The sequence below is a fragment of the Apodemus sylvaticus genome, chromosome 7 (genome assembly GCF_947179515.1).
Source record: "Apodemus sylvaticus chromosome 7, mApoSyl1.1, whole genome shotgun sequence".
Lineage (NCBI taxonomy): Eukaryota > Metazoa > Chordata > Mammalia > Rodentia > Muridae > Apodemus > Apodemus sylvaticus.
The window spans coordinates 95106164-95133229 of NC_067478.1; the positions used below are offsets into that span (position 1 = coordinate 95106164).

General features: G+C 50.3%; 1 protein-coding gene across 1 annotated transcript; it reads left to right on the top strand.

Annotated features, from left to right (window-relative positions):
• Positions 1 to 2145: 2145 nt before the first annotated feature.
• Positions 2146 to 27066, top strand: Slc37a2 (solute carrier family 37 member 2). Its single transcript, XM_052188695.1, has 18 exons — positions 2146 to 2498; positions 15504 to 15585; positions 16023 to 16116; positions 16232 to 16310; positions 17675 to 17810; positions 18219 to 18295; positions 19213 to 19379; positions 19806 to 19843; positions 20132 to 20284; positions 20664 to 20754; positions 22159 to 22221; positions 22562 to 22647; positions 23286 to 23334; positions 23490 to 23563; positions 23766 to 23844; positions 23968 to 24065; positions 24306 to 24367; positions 26017 to 27066. Exons 1-18 carry the CDS (start codon positions 2440 to 2442, stop codon positions 26030 to 26032), a joined length of 1503 nt encoding a protein of 500 aa, XP_052044655.1. The 5' UTR covers positions 2146 to 2439; the 3' UTR covers positions 26033 to 27066.

A 27066-nucleotide genomic window follows, 5' to 3' on the forward strand; every position in this document is an offset into this window, starting at 1 on the left:
ACTGAGCCACAGAAATTAGAGGGCTGCCAATCAGGAGTTAGGGTTTTTCCTTCAGTGGCTGACTGAGTGGCTCCTCCTTCCTCATTTCTTCAAACACTGGTCGCATCCCACAGGGTTTGAGAAGGTGCCGTGTGGGGGTGTCAGATACAACAGGAAGGTGATTCAGGAGTGGAGAGGTGCTGTTAGTGGGGAGAAGGAATACCTGGGGTGTAACATCCCTCTGTGTCACTCTCAAGCAGCAGGAAGCGGGGAGCAGCACCCAGATCACCTACAGGAGCAAGTGAAAATGGGTTCCAGGGCTAACAGGCATGCCCTGTGTGCCATTCTAACCCTGGGCAGGGGTGCCTGGCTCGGATCCATAGGCAGCAAAGACCGAGGACTGGCTCTGCGGATGCGACTATGGAAGAGACACCAGCACACCTCTAGAAAAGCGTGCGAAACAAAGAGTAGTGCGCCTGTCTTTCAAATAGAGAGACAGCTGTCCTCTGCTGAAGTCTAGCTAGCACCACCGAAGCCCTGGCAGTAGTCTCTCTGTTCCTCCACTGATACCTGCTTACTGAGTAACCTCAGAAGACCTGCAGCTTCCTTGGTTCATTTGTATTGCAACCTGAGCCTTCTCTTAGTCCCCTAGAAATCAGTAGCTGTCATTCTGAGGATGCCAGCTCACTCTGTTGTGACTTCTGTTTAATCAGGAGTGTTTGCCACCAGGGTTTGGAGTGCCCCAGGGCAATGAGAGCTTAAAGTCATGCTACCCATTTTGATAATTCCCACTTCACTGAATGGTAAGAAAGGGGTGAGTACAGGAAGGGATGAGTACTTGGGCAGTGTATGGAGTTTATTTATTTAGTGTGTGTGTGTGTGTGTGTGTGTGTGTGTGTGTGTGTGTTTTATTTGGTGCATTTGTCTGTGTATGCACATATGGTGGCCAGAGTAGGACCCTGAGTATCTTCTGTCATTCTCCATTATTTTCTTAAGACAGGGTTTCTTATTGAATAACAAATACTCAGCTTTGGGTGGGCTGGCTGGCCAGCCAGTGGGGCTGTCAGGGTCTAATTGTCTTCGTCCCCTAGTGCCGAGGTCACTGGCCTGGGCAGCCATGCCTGGCTTTTTATGTGTGTGCTGGAGACTCAAACTCAGGTTTTCATGCTTTGCAGAGGAAGTGCTCTTACTGAGCTATCTCCCCAGACCCTGTACTTAGGGATTTCACTGAGTAGGGATACTCTTGCTTTCCAGCATTTTACACAACAGGGCATTTGTGCCTCCTGCCTATTGCCTTTCTCCTTCCTCTAACCCTTTACCCCTACCCTTGACTTGTTGCCTTTATTTCTGGCACTAGACCCATACTCCCAACTGCTGGTGTTATCCAAGGCTTTTATAACTCAGCTTACCCTCTTTCTGCTTGATACCAGGGCTGCCGAGCCAAGCCCATTATCCTGAGTCCTCCACTGTTTGGTGGAGCTGTTGCTGCACCTCCCTGACCTTGCTCTGAATACTGGGCACTCCTAGGAGTTAGGGGTGGGTGGGGTTAGGGCTGAAACCCATTTGCACAGACACATTCCTATTTTATGTACTATTAACAAGTTTACTTTTGAGGCGAATACTTTCCCTTTCCACCCTCGGTATTTTGCCCTCGGTTTCCTACACAAGAATCTCATCACAGCTTCTTTTTATAGGTGCAAATATACCCTAAAATCTTCAAGCTAGAGGCAGTCATTTTTATGAGCACGGAAGACCCTTGTAGCTCTTCACTGCCACCTGGCTGCGTGCCTGGAAAGGGGAGACTGAGTATTGGCGATGTAGTTACTGCAGGCAGAACTGGCTAGTGGAGCTTTAGGAAGGCTCCCGGCAGGCTTAGTGAACTGCAATCTGAGCAGGCAGAACTAGAACCTGAGAGGTGGGTTTGGGGATCCTTTTCCTCTCGGAGACACTTCCAGGGCTCCCGAAGATCACGTGTCAGTGTGGTGGTCCCACTGCGTTCACTCGCACAAAGCGCCTGATTTGCTTTGTGTCAGGGCACAGAACCACTCAGGACAGGTAGCACTTGCAGGAGACCGGACGTCACACAGAATTGATGACTAGTAGAGCTGCTGATTTCAGTTCCCCATCCCCTTGTGGGTAGTGAAACGGAAAAGCGCAGACAAGAAAGAGGAGCCCCAGAAAACTCAAGACTACTGATTTCCGACAAGGAGAGAAAGTTCGAGAAAACAGATGGCAGTGCATAAAAAACAGTGGCTAGTAAGCACAGAGAGATAGCTAGGGTTTGCACTCGGCGCGACCTAGAGGGCAGGACGGTCGTGCTCAAGGGGCGGGGGCTCTGGCCCTGGGCCTGCCTGGGGCGGGCCAGCCGGCGGGGCATTTAAATCGCTGCTGACGTCTGGCGGAGACGCGCGCCGGCTCTGCACCCTCCCTAACCCCAGCTTCGAGTACCGGCGCCGCAAGATGCGGTCTTCCCTGGCTCCGGGTATCTGGTTCCTCCGTGCCTTCTCTAGGGACAGCTGGTGAGCAGGGCTGAGGAGGGAGGCTGCCAAGATGCGCAGAGACTTGCTCGGGCAGCGGATGTTTCTGCTCGTCCCTGGAGTGGGGGATGGGGTTTTAGTTCTATTTGGCAGGGCTCCTTCGGTGGCGCAGGCGTGGAAGGTTAGTAACACAGAACTATTAATTCCACATTAGCCCAGACTTCTGTAATAACTTCGATGCCTAGGAGTCTTCATCCTTTCTGGTTTGTCACCTGTATCTGCAAACACAGGCGCACAAGCGGGTACCTGTGGAGGGCCTCCAAGTCTTATCTGTGTATTTAGGGGATCCGGATTTACCTGTGGGGAACCGAGGCCAAGAACTGGTAGGATATAAATGGAGCCAGAGAGCTTAGGTCCCTTATTGATTGGATTAGGTAAACAAGCCAGAAATCACTGGTTATGCTAAGCCTGCTTGGGGGCACCGTTCCAGCCTCTGTGATCAGAGCTGCTGCTGCTCCGACACTGGGTGGTCACCCTTAAAAGTGTGAGCTGGCATTTACAGCAGCTGTCCCCAAGACCACAAGGTCACCCTTGTGCTGGAGAAAAAGTTTTAGCCAATCTCCATTGAGCTTTTGGGGCAGCTTACTTGGTCAGCAAGAGGTGGGGAAGGGAGGGTGTTAAAATATTTTGTTAGTTACCATCATTTATAAACTATAAAACTTAACAAAATAGTCAGTTGTCGGCTTCCTTTGAAAAAACAGATACAGCATTACCAAATCTAAATTCTCAAACTAAACTAAGGGTCATCTTTAGACTGGGAAGATTCTTGGTGATCAGTCTGGCCTGGTTTTAAAAAATGTCATTTTGTTTCCAGGCCTCTCAGGCTAAATCGTCAGATTCAAAATTCTGTACATGGTTTATGTGATCCTTTTTAAATTTGCAACTTTTAAACAGTTTTATGTTTTCAGAAAGATATAAAATGACTCTCAAAAGGAGATAAGCATGAGTGTGAGAGAGTGTGCGGCCCTCATAATGAAGATGTCACAATTGGGTAGAAAGAGAATTCAAGGAGAGGGCGGAGCTCCCGCTCAGCGGGTGTGGAAGGCAGCAACTGGGGCACAGCAGTACACTTGCTGTCCCTGACTTCACACTTAAAGGTGGCTGAGATGATCTGGTTTCATGTTACGTATAGTTTACCACAATTTTTAAAAGCATAATACAAATAAACTCATTTATACATTAAGACTCTTGAAGCTATCTCACTAGTAGACATATTTTATATGACTTATCGATAAGCTACCACTTCAGAGAGTAAAATTGCTCAGTGTCAAGAAAAACTAAGATCAGGATAAATGACAGACTAGATTCAGGTAATCTAGAAGGTGTTCTCTCTCTAAAACATCGTTTTCTTTATGGAATCCACTTCAGGGTTTTTATTTTGTTTTGTTTTTTTAATCTGTAAGAAAAAATTTTGATCACACAATGATAAAGTGGGTCTCCTTAGATTTAATCTCATTTTTAAGTTACAGACAGTAAAAACGTTAATTAACCAGATAGGTCATATTAAATTTGTGCTGCTGCAAGTTTTCATAAGGAATTTTTAAAAAAAATTTAAGGTGTGTGTGTGTGTGTGTGTGTGCTGTGTGTGCGCGCGTGTATTTGTGTGTGTCCATCCTTCGATGGTGGTGGTGTATGTGTGTCTCTGTGGAGGCCTGAAGTCACTTCAGGTGCCTGCCTTCAGGAGCCATCCAGCTTAGTTTTTGAGACAGGGTTCCTCACTGGGACCCAGACTGTACTATTCAGTTCCACAGAACTTTCGGTAGGTAGCTCGGCCTGTCTCTGCCTTCCCAGGCCTGGGAGCACAGGTGCAGCCACCACCTTGTCAGGGGGTTAAGGCGGTGCTGAGGATGAAGCTCAGATGGCGCAGCAAGCGCTTTGCTGACTGAGCCCTGTTCTTTCGTAAGTAGCCATTCATAATTTTTTAAAATAGCCAAGATACAATTATGTATTGCCTTGAGATAAGATGCCAAAAAACTGTCTTTACCAGATTTTACCTGCTATAGATTTGGGCAGATCCCTCTTTCTTTATGTTTCCCCAACCCCCAAATATCATAAGGCTTTTAGATGTAAAAAACTGGCTCTCTTTTACCTGTAAGACAGGGAACTTAGAAAACCATTCTCCTTGAAGTGCTCTGTTAGTATTGACTCCATCCAGTGAGCCTCAGACCCTTCAAAGGGGCTGATATAGTTGATATTAAATAGACATCCTGGTCGAATACAATGTCCAGACAAGGCCCTGGTTACATAATCAGGTTCTAAATATGCTCTTGTTAAAAAAGAAGAGATTCTTACTGAAGCTTTATAAATAGCCACATCACCTGTAAAGCAACTCACTGAAAGCTTCTACATTCTGAGGAGTTCACTTTAAAAAACAAAACAAAACACAATGCCTATTAAATTGTCATGGGTTATGGATCACCTGGGAGGAAAGAGAAAGGTCTTCCTTATACTGCATCCTGAAAATGGAGCACTATAATAACATTTCAAGTCGACGTGACAGTCATTGGTAGCTCACTTATTCCTGTGTGATTAGTGCTGGTCCTGCACATCCTGGCTTAGCAATCTCTGGAACGCAGTTTCTCAGGAAGAGCAGAAGTCTCCTTAACTGTCCACTACTGTGTACTTAAAGTTGTTCAAGTGGGACTGTCAGAAGAGTAAGTACTCAATTTATAACGAACAAGCACATGTTCTAGAGAGGAAAAACTTTTAGACTTTTACAACATACAAAAAACCTGAGCTGGCCTGAAGAGGTGCCTCATTCCCTAAGAGCACTGGCTGCCCTCCTAGAGGGCCCACGATCGATTCCCAGCACTCACATGGCAGCTCACAGCCATCTGTCACTCTAGTTCCAGGGGATTCGACATCCTCTGGCCTCCGTTGGAACCAGACATGAAAGTGGTGCACATACATGCAGGCAAACACTCAAACATGTAGAATAAAAATAAATACATCCCTAAAGAAATGTGAAACTCTTTCACATAATATGCAAAGGCTATAAACAACAAAAGTTTGGGGCACGTCCCTAAGCGTCTGATTTGTAGGTAAGGATCAGTGCTCTGGTAAGTTGCTGTATTTCAAATTAAAGAAATAGAACTGTAACCTTGTAACACGTTAGCTGGTAGCTGGCATGCTGGCAGACAACTCTGCATATTGCTATGAGACAAAGCAACATCAGGATCATCAGTGGAAACATGTGGCTAGGCCTGTAATTGTCTGATACTCAGGAAGCTGAGGCCGGAGGATTGTGAATTCAAGGCCAATCTGGGCAAGTAGGGGGACTCTATTTCAAAACAGAAAATAAAAAAAGGCTGAGCTTGCAGTTTCCTGGTAGAGCACTTGCCTCGAACACACAGGACCCTAGTCTCAATCTCTAATTACCACAAAACAAAACACCAAAAACAACAACAACAAAACAAAAACAAAGCAAACAAACAAACAAAACAGAGACAGCATCCAAAAAGCTGGTAATTTGTCATACAGAAATTTCTGAACTATTTATACAAAATGATGGCATTTTACCTGTATGAGTTTAATGTAGAGAAAACTGCTTTTCTCTTCTGATTTCCCAGTGATGCTAATGCTAACTGGTGGGCATTGGTTTGCAAAGCCATCTTAGTTTGAGTATTTCTCTTTTTAAAAGGTAAAAGATAAAATCTAGATGGTTTTCCAGGAACTCTGATTTTCACTATTATGTGAAGCAAGTCACCAAGTCGGAGCGTGCCCTGACATGATTTTATCACACTCACTTGAATCTCTTAAGACTTAAAACACTTGCACCCACTACTGTCCGAGGCAAACTGCATTGCCATCCACAAAACACAGCAGTAACCGTGAGCCGCAAATGCTTCTACCACCAAGCTACAACCTCATCCCAAAGTAGCACCTAGCTGGGAAAATGAGGGTGAATCGTTGTTAGAATCTGTCACACTCCAGCCGCTCAGTACAGGAACGCACACGACACAACACAGTCTTCTAAACACACATCCGTTGTGCACCGTCTACACCAGTCTTGAACTGCTTATATAGCAAGTGTGACCTTGAATTCCTGGGCTCAGGGCCTTGACCTTGCTAGACAAGCGCTCTGCCAACTGAGCTCAGTCCCACCTGCCACTAACGGCTATGCTCTGCAAAGTCCAAAACATACAGGAATCCCTTTATCGCTCTGCACTTTTGAGTTATTCACTTTTTAGAGCTTTTTTTTCTCATCAGTAGAGGCAAGGTGGTTCTAGAGGGTGCATCTGAAAGCTCATGGAAAGACACCCGACCTCTGTGGCTGATAGAGGACCCTCAGTAGATGCTCTCTTCCATTTTTCTAGAGTGTGGTGACTTTAGATGCTTCCCTGCCCCAAGAATCAAAGTGTAGTTCTGCTGAAAAAAATGTTATACCGGACTCTGGGGCTCACAGAACATGAAAGCATCATCTCACCTTCTTGGAAGAAGCTTGGTAGAGCTGAAGAGTTGCTGTGCCCACAGCAGTCACTCATCTTATTTTTATTTTGTCTTGTTTGTTTATTTGGCTTTGCGGCCCTAGGTGTGGAACCCAAGGTCCTGGGTAAGCCAAGCCAAGCCAAGCGCTCTGCTCCTGAGCACTGAGCTGGCAATGTTAGAGGTGGCACCGTATGCACCGAGTGTCAAAGGGCAGTGATTCATACACTCACGGGGCCTTTTAGAGGTCAGTTGAATTGATTTTGAAGAAGCCCGCCTCCTGTGAGTATGAAGTAGATAGAGATAGAGGTAGAAACTGCTTAGCGTGTAAGAAGCCTGCAGCAACGGTGACTCCCTCTGTGGTTAGCAAAGATCATTACAGATGGATTTTAAACCAGTGCACATTTCCTGTGCTAGACAAAACATAAGCTGAGGTGGAGACAACAGGATAAGGACTTACAGTGTGAAAGAAAGTTACAAACGAACGAAGTAGACGTGAAGATAACAGACAGTCTTGGACTCTTCACCTGTGAAGTATGGATAATAGGCTACCTACTCATAAGATTGCTGAGGTTTAAACGGAAAGTGTTTGGATGGGTGCCAGGCTCACATAAAGTCCCAAGGAAGCCTTACTACTAACTGCCATTCTGTGAGCTTGTCATACTACTGCATACAATGTATTAGTGATTTTTTAAAAAATGAACCGTCAGTTCCCCCCCTGGGACGTACTGATAAAATGAGAGGCAGAGAAACCTGTAGTTTGTACAGCATCATATCGCTGGCAGATGACTGAAATGGAGTTGGATCCAGGTTAATCTGACTCCTAAGCCTTCCTTCCCTCTTCCCACTGTGCTCCTGATGATCACATGGGTGGAAAGCAGAGGTTACACTGTCATTTTAGACAAACCACTTAATTTCTCTGAGGCCACATCTCCTTAACGATGAAAGCAAAATTGCAATTTGTATATCTTACGATGATATTAATAAGATTAAATGAGAAGCGTGTTTTTTATATTTAGTTTTTTTTCAAGACAGGGTTTCTCTGGGCAGTCTTGGCTGTCCTGGAACTAGCTCAGTAGACTAGGCTGACCTCAGACCGACTGCCTCTGCCTCCTTGGTGGGGTCACAGGTGTGCGGCCACCACGGCCTGGGCCCATCCTTAAAAGAATATTTTTAATTGCAATAGAATGATATCACATTCCTTCCTCGCTACCCTTCCCTTAACTTCTCCCAGCTCTCCACCTTGAGCCCCTCCCTCTGGTAGATAGTCTCTTTATCTGTAAGATGCTTATGTAAAAGAAAAGCTTTTAAAAGCTCTTAGGCCTCCTCCTAGGTGGGAGGTGGGATCGGTTGGGCAGGATTATTGTTTGTTGTAGGAGGGATTCACCCTTTGGGAGGAGGCCACCTTAGTCATTAAATCTGCCTGTCTTTGTCTGGGTGCTGGTTGTTTGGCAGCCAGAGCGTAGAGCTGCGAGCAGGTGGCCCCAGCTGTGTGGAGTTTCAGCTCAGTAGGTGTTTCCACGCCCTGTCAAGACCAAGTCCACTACTGGCTCTTTGTGAGCCACCAAACATCCAGGGGTCCCTAGCCCTAGGTCTGCCTGGTTCCTTGCCTTTTGTGCCAATATCTTCGTGGGCATCCCTGGGGCCAGCTGACAGCACGGGCATCTTTCCAGAGAGATGACTGTGGCTGGTGCTTATAGGGCAGGGTGAGCTTCCTGAGGCCTTCTGAGGAGGACAATCCCAGGACCTGGAGGAGGGAGCGAGTGGCACTGTGCTGGAGGAGCAGGAATGGGTGTGGAGGGAGCCGGCTTTCACAGGCCCAGGCCGGAGGGTGAAGCCTGACTCCCACGCTGTTTGTGTTTTCCCCTTACCTTGATCTTCCCAGGGAGGCTGGGCGATGCTGACAGACTGCTCTGTGTTGTGGAGTTGGTGAGGAAGGTAGGGCAGACAAGAACTCCAGCACACACGGAGAGAAGCTGTCCGTGCTGGGTATTTGTACACCTGTTACGTTTGTGAGTCCTTGTGACAGTTTTGGGCAATGCTTTATTCTTTTATTTTAAAAATAAAACTGAGGCTTGAGAGGTTAAACAGTTTGCTCGAAAGTCACAGTAAGTTAGCAGAACTGGAAATGGAGGCTCAGCTTCCTTTGACTTAAGTCTGATGTCCTTTTCCCTATTCTGTGGCTGGAGGACTGGAATCAGATCTGAGTCCCAGGTGGTTCCTGCCTCTCATCTTGTTTTCCTGGTTCCTTTAAGGAGATGCTTGATAGGGGCAGCAGAAAGAACTGCTAAAGGGGCTGGAGAGATGGCTCAGCGGGTCAGAGCACTCTGCTCTTCCAGAGGTCCTGAGTTCAATTCCCAGCAACCACATGGTGGCTCACAGCCATCTGTAATGGGATCTGATGCCCTCTTCTGGTGTGTCTGAAGACAGCGACAGTGTGCTCATATTAAAACAAAACAAGCAAGCAAACAAAAACTGCTTAAGGAGAGCTGTGGTGAAAGCTAGGGCTACCTTATCCTGCAGAGCAGTGATTCCAAGGAAGCTGGAGTCTCCCATCTTCCAGTCACCAGCATGTGACCTGAAGGCCCATCCCCCACATCTTACTGAAGCTCAACTGCAGCTGCTTTCTGGGCTTCCTCTTTTCCTGCCCGTGTTTCCTCTTTCCCTTCTTAAAGGACAAATCCATGTGACACCTCCCTCCCAACCCCCACCACATTGATGGGGCTGCCAGCTCAAGTTGTGTGGACTGTCTAGGAGATCGTAAATGGCTTGGAGTTCTCGGGATCTTTCTTCCACCAAACTGTGCCAGCACTCACTGGGATTAGAGTTAGACAGTCCCAAAGTAACACTAGCACAAGGCCCAAAAGCTGTCGTGGGTTAACGAGCCAGTCCATGGAAGCCCAAGCTTCTGGCTGGCATTGAGTGTTGTATTAGAGAGATCTCGTGCACATAAGGCCCTGCCCCAAGATCCTTTCCAGACAAGAGACCACTGGCCGGTAACCACAGCAACTGAGAACTTTCTAGATGAAAATTTGTGGCTAAGGTGATTATTTACTTATTATTTGAGAAGAAAGCCAAGGCCAAATAGGGGAACCCTATGAGCTCAGAATGAATGCACAGGCTGTAAGCTGCAGCAGGAGTTGTTAAGGGTGCAAATTTGTGGGCTTCAGAAGAGCTTGCAGAGCCCTGAAATCAGACTCCGCCCCCATCTGATTGTCACTAAGTTGGAGTGATGGTGGGGAACCTGGGTGGGATGAATCACTACTTCCTTCACCTGTAGCTTAGGCCTTGGGTCTAGAGTTCTGCATACTCAGGAGACAGGATGAGGCTAGAACCAGGCCTCCTAAAGGTCCTAGAAGGAAGGCCCTCATCCTACTGTGAGGACCACCGTATCCCCACCTAGGCTCTGTTCAGAATACAGCCTTCGTTCAGGAGCGTGGAACTTTCACATCTTAGCTAGCTGAGCCGTAAGCCATCTCCATCTCTCAGAGCAGTACCTAAGACCCAGCTAGAGGAGGAAGAGGAGGAGGAAGAAGAGGAAGAGGAAGAGGAAGAGGAGGACAAGAGGCCTGGGATTCCACAGGCCTGCTCCCTGCCCCAAGAAAGTTTTCTGCTCAGAGTCCTTCCTAGCCTGTCCTGTCTCTGCTTCCTCTTGTATGCTGCCTGCATGACTCAGGACTCTGCCCCTTGGGTATCTGTCCTTGGCTGGCCCTTCCCCACTAGGGTATCACCCAGTGTTAGTGGACGACTTAGTAGAAGGTGAGGGTGGTGGCACAGCCCAAATTGATCCTGGTCTGGTAGTTACTGTACCCAGCCCTATCCTTTTCAGAACCCGCTGACCCTAGAACTGGCACACCCAGGAACAGGTCACCAGGTTCATTTCCTCAGGGGAAGTGCCAAGGTCACCTGCAGCCACATCCTGAGGCAGGTCTGGTCATCGAGGCTGTCCCAGGTTGAAGCAGGGGTGGTTATCGGTGACTGAGAGTCTCTAAACCCCCATTGTCTCTAAGTCATGGGCAAGGCCATCAAAGAAGGAGATGTAGAGCAAAGAAAGAGGAGGTGGGGGACAGGGTTGACTGAGGAGAGGTTTCTACCTCTCCAGAGATCAGAGGCTGCTCTTGGGGTCGTAATGGCTTGTTGTGGTAGCAATAAAGGTACTTAGGGGTGGTGTCTGTTCATTATCTATTGCTACTGTGGGACACATTGTTCCCTGTTCATAGCCCAGAAACATTCTTAGTGCAAAGTCTTAATGAAGTTGATAAAGCTATTATCGAGGTCTTGGGAAAGAATAAGTTGGATTGTCAGCTAATACTTAAGAGATAGCTAGTCCCTCTCTATCTGACTTGGTTATTAAATAACCGGCATATGGAGGAGGAGGTGGGACGCTAATTAAAAGTGCTAACAAAAAAGACTCACAGGGTCGTGGGACAGCTGACCCTATGTGGAGTAGTCTGGGAGCCTTGCCCCACATGTTCCTTGGCCCCTGGACTGCTTGCCCAGTCCAGCTCTGCGTGAGGGCAGCCATTCCTTGCCCTGTGGCTCTGCAAGTCTTCTCCCTGTGCCTCCTATGAGGCGTCTTGGTTCTTGAGGGAAGGAAGGGCTTGTGAGAAGTGAAACTGCAGGTCCTGCCCTGCTCAGAGTCCTCAGCTGTGAGCTTTTGTTCCTTGAGGTCTCAGTCTAGCTCCACCTTTAACCTACCCACCGTGTTCCTAGGCCCCTTTGCTGACAGCACCTGGGGCCCTTGTCATGAACACCTGATGTGCCCTGATAGGAGCACTGGCTAGTAGGAAGGAGGCCTGACTCCAACACTGATGGGGCCCCAGCTTCACCTTCCACCCTCTAGAGGCCAGGTAGGAAGCCCCAGAGAAAACCAATATCAGGCTAACACCATATAGCACAGGCTAGAAACCCTGGCTCTCAAGGAACCTGTCTTTCATGCTAACTTAGGGGTCAGGCTTTTGTTGGGAGATTGGGCTCTAGGTTGGTAGGCCCCTGCAGGGCTGAAAAAAAATTATAGCTTCCGAATACCAGTATGGACTAGCTGATAATCCTGTCTGCCCTGAGGAAGACCTCAGCTACTCAGAGTCACTTTACCATATGGTTGCAGACTCTCTTGCAGCTACCCTACCCTCCATAAACAAGTGAAGTTACTAGCAATCCTAGGTCTTTGTGTCTTAGGAGACTTAGGTAGGCATCCTTGAGAGGTAGGGAGGAAGGACTAATGGCCTCCAAATTTCTGCCAGGCAGGAAAGTCCTAAAACATCCCTTGTAAAGCAAGAGTTCTGGTTCTTCTTCCTATGTTAATCTGAAACAACACCAGCCATTTTTAAGCATCCACTGGGTGTCAGGAATGTTGTAAGATCTGTAACAAACATCTGTCAAGACTTCTGTGAACAAGGCAAGAAAGTCCTTTTTAGAAGAGTAGACAGGTTTAGAGAATAAGATTATCTTTTGCCTGATTTTAAGTCCTTACTTGTTGTCCCTACAGACATGATTTTGAAATACATCTAAGGCATAAGAAGCTGCCATGTAGGATGGAAAGGCACAGGGATGGGCACCACCCCACAGTGAGGAAGCTCCTGTGGGGCTTCCCCCTGGCTTCACCTGGCTCAGAGCCAGAGCACCCACTCCTAGGAAGGTCTCGCCCTTCCAGTAGCTTCTTGTCCTTTTCAAGAGATAGCCCAAACTCTACCTCTCGGCACACAGAGCCCTACCTGGCCTGGGCCCTACCTCATCTAGCCACGTTTGCTTCTGGGCTTGGCTTACTCTCCTCTTCAAGGTATCCTAGGCCATGCAGTGTGCCCACACCGGCAGTGTTATTTCACGCCTGTGCCTTCCCTGATGCTTCTTCCCTGACCCATCTCCCAGCCCTGGCTGACTTAGCCATCTCCTGCTTGATTTCTGAAACCAACCATATCTCCTGGAACCTTTTCCCGACACCACTGCTATCCCACTGGGCTTGGTGTGCCTCTTGTACTCCCCTGTGACACAAGGCTTCCTGCTGTTACGGCACAGACACTCCAATTCTCCGTGTGTGTTTGTTTCCCCCACTGACCTATGAGCTGCAGAAGGAAGGGTCTTTCTTCCCATCTCTCTTGGAGTCGCCAGATCCCTAATATGACATGGTAGGCATAGAGGTGGTTACAAGGGGAGTCTTGTTTCTTCCAAGAATATTTGGATTTTAGATTGGACATTGATATGACTGTTCTCTACAATGGCTTTTCCTATCTATGGTTGGAAGGGTCGGGGCTCTGGATGAAAAGCGTATGGAACAGATAAGGATGAATACTCAGGTGGGAGGAAGCCAGGAAAAGGTGGGCTGGACCTGCCTCCCTGGGATGCTCCTGATAAATGGCAGTTAAGCAGTGTGGGTGTCGGAAGTTGACATGAAGGGAGAAGGGTTCAAACAGCTGGCTTGGTTACAGTTCATGAGGCATCTGGCATGTCTGCTGAGGTACAACCTCTGGCTTCCCAGGTAACATTGGGGTCTTCTGTTGACCAGTCATCACGGCTGTGCTCTCAGGGGCTCCAGTGGGACTTCCATTCTTAAAGATGTTTCCAGTAAAGACCTGATATGTCATGACTGTGGCCACACACACACACACACACACACACACACCTGTGGCCCTGGCATCTCTGTGTGGTCACGCAAGCTGAGCTCTGTGGCACTTAAAGGGTACTTAGTCCAGGTACCCAAGGACTAGGATGACAGTGACATAGTACAGTTGAAGAAGCCAGAAGCAGAAAGAGCTGACCTGGAGAGTGAGTGGAGGTTGCCACTCAAAGCTGCCTGCTTTTCCTGGATTGGGCAAAGTTACAGTTAACGATAAGGCTGCAGAGTCCTTCTATCTATTGCTTTTTGCCTAGACTAGTTGTGCACTCTCTCTAAAGTTTCTCAGAAAATTCTAGAAATCACTGAACTAGGAATCAGCTAGATGGCAATGGGTAGACCTGGAAAGCTTTCGTGTCACTGAGCTTTTTAATATCAATCACTGGGACAGGCAAGCATCTGGGGGTAGCCTTGGCTTCCTTGACATCCCTAGAAGACCTGTGTGAGCCACAGAGGTGTCTTGGGAACAAGTAGCCAAAGAGGTGCTTTGAGATTGGGTCTCATTATGTAGTCCAGGCTGGCCTCATATTCCCAGTCCTCCTGCCTCAGCCTCCTGAATTCTGGGACAACAGGTGTGCACAACCATCCAAGGTTAAGAATTAAGAATACAGGACTGGAGAGATGGCTCAGCAGTTAAGAGCACTGACTGCTCTTCCAGAGGTCCTGAGTTCAAATCCCAGCAACCACATGGTGGCTCACAACCATCAGTAATGAGACCTGATGCCCTCTTCTGGTGTGTCTGAAGACAGATACGGTGTACTCACATATAATAATAAATAAATCTTAAAAAAGAATTAAGAATACAGTGCAGGAATAGTAACAGATGCCCGGGGAGGAAACTTAAATCCAGGGTGAAGTGAGACAGGGTTTGGCAGTTCAACTCAACTCAGGCTCTGCAGAAACACCTTTCATTTCACAAGAAGTGGCCTGCCTTGCTTAATTACATGCTTGAGGAAGTGAGGTTGGAGTTTGGAGGCAGATTACCAGACAGGGCAGGGTGAGCATCCAATATCTGCCCTAGGTTTATGGAGCCAAGGGAGATGAGTGCTCCAGGGACTGCTCATCGTCCTCCCCTACCCTATTCTTTAGTAAGCAGAGGCTCTGAGCCTTCTGCCTGTCTAACGTTTCTTTCAGGCTGGTGGTTTGTTTGCTGGTGGTTGAAACCCAGGGCTTCAAGCATACTAATCCTGTGTTCTGCCTCTGAGCTGTACCTTCAGGTCCATTCTGAGATCCATTTTCCATGCACCTCCTGGATCCTGATTGCTGATTCAGCTCAGCTGATGCCTTGCTGGGGAAACAGTGACTCAGCAGGGTGCTGCAGGCTCCTCCCCAGACCCTTGGGTGGGTGAAGTGGGTATGCTGCTGTGGAAACTTTGAGAGAGTCCTCATTGGACTGCTCTTTCCAGCCAGCTGGCCCATGAGTTAGGCAGGAGGGCAGGGGAAAGAACATGGGATCCGTGAGCCACAGAGGAAAGAATGATCTTTCTGTCCAGTGGAATCGACTAGCCAGGAACCCTGAGGGAGAAGACTCAGGTTTCGTCACCAGCTGTCTCAGCTGAGTCATCTCTTCCGATAGTCTGGGCCTAGTCTGCTGTCGTCTAAGCATAAGGGAAATGTGAACCTCACTCTGTAGATAGACCCCTTTCTCCTTTAATTCCATCCAATGCCCATCTGTGGTCATACCTGTTCTACACAAATAGACACAGAGACAGCACTGCCTCAGGGAGACCCTAGAGAGGCTAAGAGGTTGGAAAGAAGGTGGCAAGAGTGGTGTGTGTGTGTGTGTGTGTGTGTGTGTGCAGACAGAGGTCCTTTGCTCCCAGACACTCCTGGCCTCTGCCGCAGGAACTTGTGTCTAGAAGAGAGCCTGAAGGCAAAATGTGGGTGGCGCCGAGGTCTTGAGGATGTTCTGGCCTGGCTTCTGAAGACTGGGATGCCCCTCTCTTCTCCAGGTTCCGTGGCTTCATCCTGCTGCTCACCTTCTTCATTTATGCCTGCTATCACATGTCCAGAAAACCCATCAGCATCGTTAAGGTGAGGCTGGTGGGTAAGGAAGAGTGTGGGACATGTGAGACCTGGCAGATGTGTGCTGCAGTTGGGTGCTCTAGACCTCAGACAGTCCCCTGCTTGGTCACCCTTCCACCCGGCAGACACCCACTGTTGGTGGCTCTTTGCTACACCCCTCCTGCAACGTTTTCCTACACATTCCTCTTACGTTCACCTTCCAGACAGCACCGTTGGTTGGTGTGGGTAAGCTAAGAAGGCAGGGGGTACAGGCTCTGTGGATTCTGTTAGTGAATATTGGATGGCCACCCACCCCTGTTGGAGGAGGTACTGGCAGGAAGGAGCGTGGACTGTGGTAGGAAGCAGAGGTGTTTATGATTGAGTAGCAGGTTTCTTGCTTCTCTCTGAGCCAAGTGGGCTCCAGGGGATGGTATGGCCCTTGACCCCTGTATGCCATTGCCTCCCAGAGCCGCCTGCACCAGAACTGCTCAGAGGTGGTCAGACCCGTTAACGACACCCACGATCTCAATGATACCACCTGGTGCAGCTGGAGTCCATTTGGTAAGGCCAGGGCACACTGCCGCCTCTAAGCCTCAGTCCCTCCTTGGAAGTGAAAGGGACCTTCCTGAGGGGGCGGCCACCCAGCCAGGTTCCTGTCGTTCCCATCTGCTTTCAGACAAAGATGACTACAAGGAGTTACTGGGCGCTGTGGACAATGCCTTCCTAGTGGCTTATGCCATCGGCATGTTTATTAGGTAAGAGAAAGGCAGAGCTCGTGCCCATTGTGGGTGCAGCGGGGTGGGTGGGCGGACACTTCACAACTGCTGTTTCTTCTGACTGACCTGGGGCCACAGGCTGATGTGAGGGAGATGAAAGTGCCTCAGTGTGGGGCTGAGACCAAAGCTCCACCCGGGCTATCAGTCCGTGGCCAGCCATCTTCCTTCTCTGTGGTCACCAAACTGTCCCTCCACCTGCTGCTGCTGGACCCTGCTCTTAGCAGCCCTTTTCCGACAAAGCTTCCTAGGTGCACCATTTAAGGAAGTGTTGGTGGGTGTGACCAGGGTCCTCTAAGCACAGCCCTGGACACGTAGATTCCCAAGGAGAGCTTACCCAGTGCTGTCCAAACTATACAGCCAGTGTGGGTCTCACCCAACAAACACGGAATTTGCTGCCAGAAATCACTGATGGACAAGGCGTGGTGTGGCCTTCAAGGAGCTCACAGCCCAGTAGAGGACCCTCTCTTAGCAGCTAATTGAGAAGTGTTCACGTGTTGGGTAGTCTTGCAGTGCAAGCCTGGACTGAAGACAAGGAGTTAAGGAAGGCACTGGAGGAGGTGATCCTTGAAATGTGACGAACCATGGGTGTTGGCAGTAGGAAAGGACACCCAAGCTGGACGCACCAGAGAGCACAGTGGGGCGAGCAGGGAACAGTGTGGAGTGCAGGTGGAGCCTCTCACAAGGTCACCAGAGGGGTAGAGAAGCAACAGGGAGACAGGGCTAAATTTAGGATAAGGTCATTTGCAGAGGGCATGCTCCAGAATATGGAATGGGAGAACTGTGTGGGGGCTTTAGCTAGGCATGAGGGAGAGAGAAACTGAGGTAGGCTTGAGGCAGACAAGGTAGGTTACGAGCTAGCATGAGTGCTGCCTGAGCCGCTGAACTCGGGGACAGATGGCGTTTCAGAGGCTCCCACGATGAAAGGACGGAGAATCTCGAGTTTAGAGGGTTGAGTTTGCATTGCTTTAGGGACAGCCAAGTAAAGGTATCCAGAGGGCACTCTGAACATGACCCTGAAGCATGGAGAGACACACGGGGCCCAAACACATGCCGGAGGGGATGTTCCACTCATCAAGTTGATGAAAGAGACTGTGCTGGAAGGACACACGTGACATGGAGTGGCCAGCCAGCAAGGAGGGACATGGGCAACCGAATTGTCAGAGTCGCGCCATATAAAGCAGATGATCCCTGGAAGGGAGGACCGGGATCCAGCCTTGGAAAACAGTAGAACGCAGATCAGCACTGGCCACCATGGCTACAGTGGCTTCAGTAGTCTAGGCTGGGAGAGGGAGATGGTAGAGTGGACATAGCTAACCTGGAGATCACCCCATCTTTCTCTCCAGTGGGATCTTTGGTGAGCGGCTGCCCCTGCGTTACTACCTCTCGGCTGGAATGGTGCTGAGTGGCCTGTTCACCTCGCTCTTTGGCCTGGGGTACTTCTGGAATATCCACATGCTCTGGTACTTTGTGCTCATTCAGGTATGAGTCTATGGAGCACCTGGGCCTTGTTCCCCTCAAAGAGAGGTCCCTTTGGGTCCCTGGCCATCCCCAGGTCAGAGTACATGGGGACTTGGTCTCCTTGTTCCAGTCCTTCTGTCGCCCTGCTCAGGACCCCGTTCCAACCGCTCAAAGTCTCAAACGACTGGCTCAGTGAGCCTGCCTTGGGTACTGCACTGAATCTGCTTGAGATGTGTGAGAAGTCAGGTCTCAGCTCACATGATCTCGAGCCAGGAGAAGCCAGCCCGTGTGACTGTGTGTGGGCGTGCAAGTGTGGGAAAGGCATGGTTCACAGTGCGGGGTGTGTGGAGGGCTGCTGAGCCCTGCCATTGAACCACCGCTAGCCAAGGTGTTTGAGGTAACTCCCCCCTCTCTCTCTCCCTTCTACAGATCTGTAACGGGCTTGTTCAGACCACGGGCTGGCCATCTGTGGTGACCTGTGTCGGCAACTGGTTTGGGAAGGGAAAGTGAGTGTGATGAGGGAGTGCGAACAGCCCTGATCAGGGCCAGGGGTGGTGGGGGTACTGGAGTACTCTCAGGGGAAAAGACTGGGAAATGTGTCTTCTTGCTGGGTCTTGCCCACTGAGAAGAAATGACTCTGAGGTTGAAGGGCAGGGCTATTTCTCTATCTTTAGGACCTAGCCACAGAGCAGGCACCTTAGTTATAATTCTTGTAACAGGTGAATTTCCAGTTTTCATTGAAGAGAAAAGTCTCCACCACTGTTTTCTTAGACTGGTTTTTGTGTAAGCTTGCTTGTCGCTTACCCTCAGCACTGATGGCCTGAACAGGTCGACTGCTGGCACTGGGGGTTACTGTTTTCTTCAGTACGCATGGCACCTCCTAACTAGATACCAGTAGGGAAATGCAGCAAGTTATGGCCATTGAAAAATCACCAGATGTTTCCAGATGTCCCCCGAGGGGCAGAATCAGCCCCCAGTTGAAGACTACTGTTAGAGTGATATCAATGGGGGTCAAAGAGAAGAATGGAAGGTTCATGATTTCCCTGTGGTCAGAGACCCCATCTGAGCTTGTCCTAGGAGCCGGCTACAGCAATGGCCAAGGCAGTGCTATCACCTGCTTGACAGCAGCCCAGGGGGCTTTGCTTCACTGTCTGGGGACTCAGAGAATATCAGTTGTGGATACATCCCAAAGGCTAGACGCAGCCAGCCGTTTGAGCTTGGCTGGGATGGTTATATTTTTGTATTTTCTTAGCATAAAATTAATTTTATTACTCAAAGCTAATTTAAAATAAAGTTCAATCAATGAAAAACATACATACCTCACATATATATTTGTGTCTTTTTTATATTATTTTACTTGTTCACTTTACATGCTGCTCACTGCCCCCCTCCCAGTTACCCCCCTCCCTTCCCTTCTCTTCAGGCGGGGATTCATCATGGGCATCTGGAACTCTCACACGTCTGTGGGCAACATTCTGGGCTCCCTGATCGCAGGAGTCTGGGTGAACCAGCACTGGGGCCTGTCATTCATCGTGCCTGGGATTATCACTGCTATCATGGGTGTCATCACCTTCCTCTTTCTTATTGAATGTGAGTGGACCCTTCCCAACCCATGCTGTAAGGTGTGTTCAGCTGGATATTCTGTGAGCATTGCTGCTCAGGGTATTGGATGACTAGCTCTGGGATCCTGAAACTGTCCTTTCATCTGTAAAGTGACAGTAGTGCTTGCCCCATAGGACTTCTGAAGGTGTAAGAGAGACACTGTAGCTTCAATGTTTTATCTGTAGTGTGTGTTCTGACAAAGGGCTGTGTAGACAGCTACTCATTCTCCCTGAGTTGGCAAGGCCAGCTATTAGTCCAAGAGGCAGTTGAGAGTTTCTGGAAGAGGCAGGCAGGTCTAGAAAGCCTGCTCCCTTAATGCTGGGGGTCAAGACTTGTAGAGCTGACTCTGCACTAGCTTAGACCACTGTAAAGGGAGAGTCTGACCTCTTGGCAACCTCCTTGTTTATCCCCCAGATCCAGAAGATGTGGACTGTACCCCCCCTCAGCATCATGTGAGTTTGCCACCCCAGCCCTAGCCCTGCCTTCCTTACCACATCGCAGGAACTGGCCATGGGAGGACCAAGAGTTGGAGGAGAGAGCTGTGGTCTTCTAGTGACTTCATGGACCCAGTTTTGGGCTCTTAGGTTAAATGCCCCACAACCCGATGTGCCTGCCAGCCCAAGAGAGAAACACACCTTCCCCAGGATGGGCATCCCCTTCCTGTCAACAGGGCTGTCCTTCCCATTAGAGAAGGTTGGTACATGGCCCTGCCCACAGGAGGGATCATCTTCTTTCCTCAGGGTGACCTGGAGAAGGAACAGGACAATCTTGAGGATCCCGTGAATAGTCCCTACAGTAGCAGGGAGAGTAATATGGACAGTGCAGCTAGATCCTCCAAGGAGCAGGGCCCTGAGCCTGAAGCCATCAGTTTCCTGGGGGCACTCAAAATCCCGGTGAGATGTTTGTGGAATGAAGGGAAGAAAGTCTCTCTAATGTTTTTCATTAGAGTTGAGGGGATGGGGTGCTAGGGGTGACAGGTGGTTTCAGGAATTTCCATCCAGACTGTGGGGTGGCTGCTTGCAAGGGGCAGCATATACAGGAAGTCTATCTAGTCGTGATGTACAGCATTAGGGGGCAGCATATCCAGGAGGTCTATCTCGTCATGATGTATAGCATTAGGCACACTGCTGCCATTAGGACAGGGTGTGTATCTGAGGTTGCTTTGTGTGGGAGCGATGACAGTCGTGGAGTAGTGCTAGCCCCCTGGGCGCCTCCAGCAGACTGCACATCTCTTGAGCTCCTTTCCATTGTGCCGTCTCCTGTGCTTTCCAGGGTGTGATCGAGTTCTCTCTATGTCTGCTCTTTGCCAAGTTGGTCAGCTACACCTTTCTCTACTGGCTGCCCTTGTACATCGCCAATGTGGGTAAGTCCAGGGGAAGAGGGGCTGAGAAAAAGGGGCCCTGAGGAGGCCACAGCTACTTCTGGTGCAGGGAGGATACCATACTTGGGTTTCATTCCAGTACACAGGCACGGCTAAGGCCCGTGCGTGTCTCCAGCCACCTGCCCCCTTGGAGCAGAGTTGAGCCTTAGGAGCAAAATCTCTGTCCTGCGGTCCTTTTTTCTCTAGCCCGAGTGTGGGCTGCTTGGCTCAAAGGTGGGCGGAGGTCTGCCTTGAACACCTCCAGTTCAAGGAAGAGGCTGCGTGAGCTTTCCTACTCTGGGCTCCAGAGCTCCTCTTTCAAGGACCGTTATGGGTGTGATATGTTTGTACTGGGGTCTTCTGGGCTACACTGAGGGAGCTGCCCCAATACACTGGTCACTCTCCACTGCTCCTGCCCAAGGATGCAAAGATGAAAGGAGATGACTGTGGGGTTGATTTCCACCTGCTCAGAGTCTCTGGTTTGCCACTGATAGGTGACATTCCAAAAAGCCACATTCTCTGCTTTGCTGGCCCCCAAGATTCAGAGAGCCACACCCCTTACCCAAGACCTTTTGCCCAGAGCTGCTTTCCTCTTTCCTAGCTGTGGGAAAAGACAGCAACTGTCCTGACACACACACACACACACACACACACACACATACACACACACACACACACACACACACACACACACACACACACACACACACGGGCGAGCAGGAAACCATGGGGATTAGTCACGGCCAGATCATAGCTCTACATGAGGTGCCCTGGTAGTAGTACTATGGTAGAGTACTACTGCTATGGTAGAGTAGTAGTACTGGTAGAGTACTATGGCAGCTTTGCAGACATTGTGACTCTGTTTTGTGGCTTTTTGCTGACTTCAGAGTATGAATCAGCCTTGAGGGTGGAGTTAGAAGCCAGGCTTTTCGATGTTCCCCTTCTGTAAACCCAGAGTCCCGGTCTCCCTACAGGTCTCCTTCTGTGGCTGTGAGCATTAGTACAGACCTAAGGTGGCCTGCCTAGGAAGGGCCCTACGGAGCCTGCTTCTATGTCAGGAGTAGGTCAAGAAGACAGCGGCTCCCATGCTCAGTCAGAACGATTATAGGCCAGGAGGAGAGTTGGGGATGCTGTCGTGGGCAGGTACCAGGCCAGCAGGAGAGGCCTTTCTGTGAAAGGCTTAGGTCATCCTTCAGGCAGAGAGCAGTTCAGGACTTGGCTCTGAAGGGGTGTGTGCCAAGCTGCTGCAGACTCACCTGGTGGCCCTAGCCAATCGCGTGGCCGTGGAGCCTCAGGCTTTTCCTCAGACTGGATTAATGTGTCACAGGAAGTCTTCTGGCTGCGCCATTCAGGAGCCCTGTTCCAAACCTCCCTGAGTGTCTGATTATGTTTTTGTGTTTTCCACAGCTCACTTTAGTGCCAAGGAGGCCGGGGACCTCTCCACGCTCTTCGATGTTGGTGGCATCATAGGTGAGGCCCTGTCCTGCCCTGACGTGCTGTCTTTCTGTTTGCTTCTATGCAGAGGCACAGAAAGAAGGGACAGCCGGCCATGATCTGGGCAGAGAGGAAAAGCCTCCTGCTGTATTCTCATTGCTGTTCCTGCTAGACTGCGTGGGCCTAAGAAAAATGATCATTGCGCTCTGGTTTCTTGGGGTGATGGGAACAGGGGTGTTGGGGGGGAGACGACAGGGGGAGGTGGTGGTTCTTAAGGCCAGCCCAGCACTAGGCAGGGTGTTGGGACAAAACTGGGTAGCAGATGAGGAAGTGCATGCGGTGTCAGGGACAGCGTGTAAATGAGCGTGTGTTGCAGGTGGCATCGCGGCAGGGCTCATCAGCGACTACACCAGTGGCAGGGCCACCACTTGCTGCGTCATGCTCATCTTGGCTGCTCCCATGGTACGTGCAGTCTCAGCATGGTGTCTAGGGCCTCACACCCATGTGTCCACCCCTATATGTGCATACATAGGTATGTCTGTGTTCATGTGTTTATGTGTATTCCTGAGCACATGTAGAGAAAGAAAAGCGAGAGTCAGCAGAGGACCAGGCTCTGTGAAGAGACCAGGATTAATAATCCCAGAATGGGATTAGTGATTTTCTAGCCTTGGTGGAGAAAGGAGACACCAGCTATGACTTTTTTTTTTTTTTTGGACCAAGAAACAATAGAGATTGAGGATAGACACAAGAAAAGTTTTTTTTTGGGAGGGGGAAATTATAGAGCCATACATGGTGGTGCATGCCTGTAACCCCGGGACTTGGGAGGTAGAGGCAGGGGGAATCAGGAGTTCAAAGTCTTCCTCAGCTACAGAGTGAGTTTCAGTAAACCCTGTGTTGCATGATACCCATTTCAAAACAGCAGGAAAAAAAAATTAGAGATTAGCATAGTTAGACCATCCATTTCGAGACACATACAGACCTGAGAAGTTTGGACATACAAGGCCAGAAAACCAAGTGATATGTGGGATTCCAGAGCAGGCAGGAGCCAGTCCAGACCCAGGGCTAGCCAGCAAGAGGAAAACATGTCCTTCTTCCTCCAGATGTTCCTGTACAACTACATTGGTCAGAATGGGATAACCAGTTCCATAGGTGAGGAGATGGGGTGACTCCCACCCAGCCACTCGTGAGCCCGGGGAACTCCATGATGTGGGTATGGCGCCAAGGGCATGGACCCCACTTGCTCTGGACTTGGGGCTGCACACGGCCCCTCATCTCTAATAATGCCATCTCTGCTGTCTTCCCAGTGATGCTAATTATCTGTGGGGTCCTGGTCAATGGCCCTTATGCACTCATTACCACAGCTGTCTCTGCTGACCTGGTAAGTGGGCCACTTGTGGGCACCAGGCTGGGCTGAGGGTGGGCTGGGGGCTCTGTCTACAGAGACATTTCCACCTGCAGAACCTCCACGGGCTCTTTCCTTTCAACTTCACCCACCCACCTCAAGCTAGCTTTCTCCCAGGACTGCTCTTCCTGAGCGGTTTTGCTTAGCTTGAGCTGTCCCCTCCATCCTGTCTCTCCAGGGCACACACGAGAGCCTGAAGGGTAATGCCAAGGCCCTCTCCACTGTCACAGCCATCATTGACGGCACCGGCTCCATAGGTTTGTTACTGGTTTGGGCTCCTGGCAGCTGAACCCCAGACTTGTTATGGGCGGGCCCCCAGTGCACTGTCCCAGGCGGTCGGGGAAGGTGTGTATAGTGCTCTCATGAGACTTTCTGTATAGGTGCGGCTCTGGGGCCCCTGCTGGCTGGGCTCATTTCCCCCACAGGCTGGAACAACGTGTTCTACATGCTCATCTCTGCCGACGTCTTGGCTTGCTTGGTAAGAGTCCTTGGGCCACACAGATGTCGGTTAGGGGATGCGTTATGTGGACAGTTTGGAACTCAGTATAACACACCGGGGCTTCTGGGAGGTCAAGAATGGCAGCTGCCCTCGGCTCAGAATTACTTCCTCCTGTGAGGAATGCTGTTCAGCTAACTTCTCAGCCGCCTGTCACACAGGTCAGCTGAGCCTAGAAGCTCACAGTGTCTTCCCTTCCCTTTCTACCTTGGACCCCCACAGCTCCTCTGCAGGCTGGTGTACAAAGAGATCCTGGCCTGGAGGACCCGGAGCAGAAACAGTGGGTGAGTGTCCTGGCAGTGGAAGCCATTCTCCTACCCTCACTTCTAGGACTCATCCCAGGGCTCAGTTACTCTATGCTGTCTGTGCTGGTCCACTGTGGGCCTCAGGAGCCCTGCAGCTGCGCCCCCTTGACGTGCTGTTGGACCCCCCTCCCACTCCAGAACTACTAACCTCGCCTCTGTTGTCCCGTGTATCTCCATAGCTCTAGTCTGGCCCTAACCCACCCGCGATAGTATTTTCCTCAAGTCCCATGACTGTTGTGAGTATTTTCTCCAAGTATGACTAATATGCCATCGCAACGTGGGCTGCATGGGAATCCTCTCCTCTCCTGCGCGTGATTTCCCTCCTGCCCCTCAGCTTTCTCTGTTTCCTTGGGAGCCATACCTGGAGATTCAAGCTAGTCAGAGCATGGTGCTTGGGAACTATTTCTCAGGGGATCTGAGATGCTACAGGGGGCTTTGGACACACCCGTAGGGCAAAGGGGCCAGAGATCCAGAATCTCTTCTTCTCTGAACTGAGGCTGAGCTGCAGACGCCTCCTAAATGTCAGAAATCATCTGACCCCTCTGCCTGGGCTGTGCAGAAAAGGGCAACTGCCAATCAAAGCCTCTGGAACAAATTGCAAACAGTGCTTAGTGCGGTGTGCTTTCTGCCTGGTGTCCAGAGGTGGTGGGTGTGGGAGTCGCAGAGGTCAGTGACTGAGTCAGAGGCCGGGGTGCTGGTGACTGGGCGACTGTCCCTGAGGCCTTTCTGGGACTTCTGGCAGAATTATCTTACAAAGAAAAGAAGCTGGTAAAGCCTGGACCTGGGCCGGATGGTAAACGTGAAGAGCCACCTCCTGGGGGCATGGTAAACCCACAGTGTCTGGGGAAGCGCTTGCACTTTAAGAAGGCTTCACACAGGCAAAAACGGGGCACATGTGGAGGCATTCACAGGGTCTGCCCTGCCCTGCCCTGCCCTGCCCTGCCCTGCTCTGCCCCGGAGGGGAGCAGGGGGCTGGACAGCATAGTTTTCTCCTTTCACCTGCATTCTTCAGGCTAGGCTTGAAGGGAGCCAGGAAGAGAAAGAAAAGCAGACAGGGAGAAAAGTGTGTAGTGAGCTGGAGTGGAGGCCAGCCTCGCCTCCCCGAGGCGCCTCAGCCTCCTTGGGAGGCAGGTATTCTCTTTTGAAGTGAGGAGTCAGCCCTGGCAGGACCTAGAACCCCAGGTTTGTGGGGGTAGGCTGGCTTTCCCGGCACCGCAGCTCTCCCAGGCTGGGTCTTCCTAGAAGGCGCAGTAAGGAATGGGTGATGATTTACTGGGCCGGGGAGAGCTCTGGGCTGAGAGCCTGAAGTCCCAGGGTTCTCCGTCTCTGTCCGCTCACCTCTAGCTAAGACCTTGGCGGACTTCTCAGTCTCTGCTTCGTTGAACATAATGGGGATGTCATTCTCCAACGCCTGGCAGGGTTGGTCTGAGGCGCAGAGAAAATGAGATAGGGAATGATGCTTTTTGTGAAGTGGCCAAATGTGTCAGAAACACTGTTTCCCATATTTGGACTTGTTAGCACCTGCCCAGCAAGTAAAGGGGGCCCCAATTACGACGGCCGACCTGAAAGGCAGAAGCCTATTACGTTATAGCTGACTCTCCCTCCACCCCATCCCCCTGTTCATGCAGGTACAAACAAATCTGAGGCCTCAATCGGAAGAGCAGCGTGGGTCGTCCCTGCTGGGTCCCCAGCAGGCTCCACGAGCAAGAGAACAGAAACGCCCATCCCAGGGTGAGGCAAAGCCTCCTCCCGATCTAACCAGTCCAGTCCAAAACCGCCCTGCCACTAGGGAAGGGTACGAAGCCTCTGTGGGGACCACTGAGCACCCACTGTGGGAAAGTGGCCGACTTCGAGGCCTGAGCTCAGGAAACCGCCATCAGAATCAGTGGGCTGAACACAGAAAGGACGGGCAGGTTCAGACTCTTGCTTGTTTGGATTCCAAGGCCTAGAAAAGGTGCATCTCTCCTTCCCATGTTAAATTATAACCTCTAATTATCCTGTACCTACGAGGGATTCAGCCTTGTTTCAAAGGTGCCAGCCGGGCCTCTCTGTGTCTCTGTCCGTGAATTACGCTTTCTGTATTTCCCCAAGTAGGACCCTCTTGATCTGTCCTCCCCTCGATCCTGTTAATAACTCGGCCACTTTGAAGCATTAGCCACCGCCCTTGCAGAGCCAAGGCTCGGATGGGGTACGGGAGCTGTTGTGAGTACTGAATGTAGGGGAACTCACTCTTGGGCTCTTGACCATGCCCACTCTCCCAGCCCAGTACCTCCCTTGCCTCACCCTGAAGATGCCTCAGTGGATGAAGACACTGGGGGCAGTGCTATGAAGAGGAAGGGGTGTTGTATACAACTGCAAATGCCAGTGTGAAGTAAGCACTGGGCACTCACACCCTGGCAGCTCTCCTGTGAGAAGGAACAGGAAGTGACTATGGAAAGGACTTAACCCTGAGCACAGGTGCCAACTTCAGCAAGAAATGAAGATACACTGGAAACATCCGAGGAACCGCTACTGAGCAGTTGCTAGGAGACATCTTGCAGCCACCCTCTGCCTGGTGTTCTGATGCCACGTGCCTTCCACTCTGAGTCCTGGTTCACAACATGCCAGGCTGACTCCTGGCATTTCCGCCTGACCTCTAAGCTGCCCGTCAGCACCAATACAGATTTCCTTTGCCAACT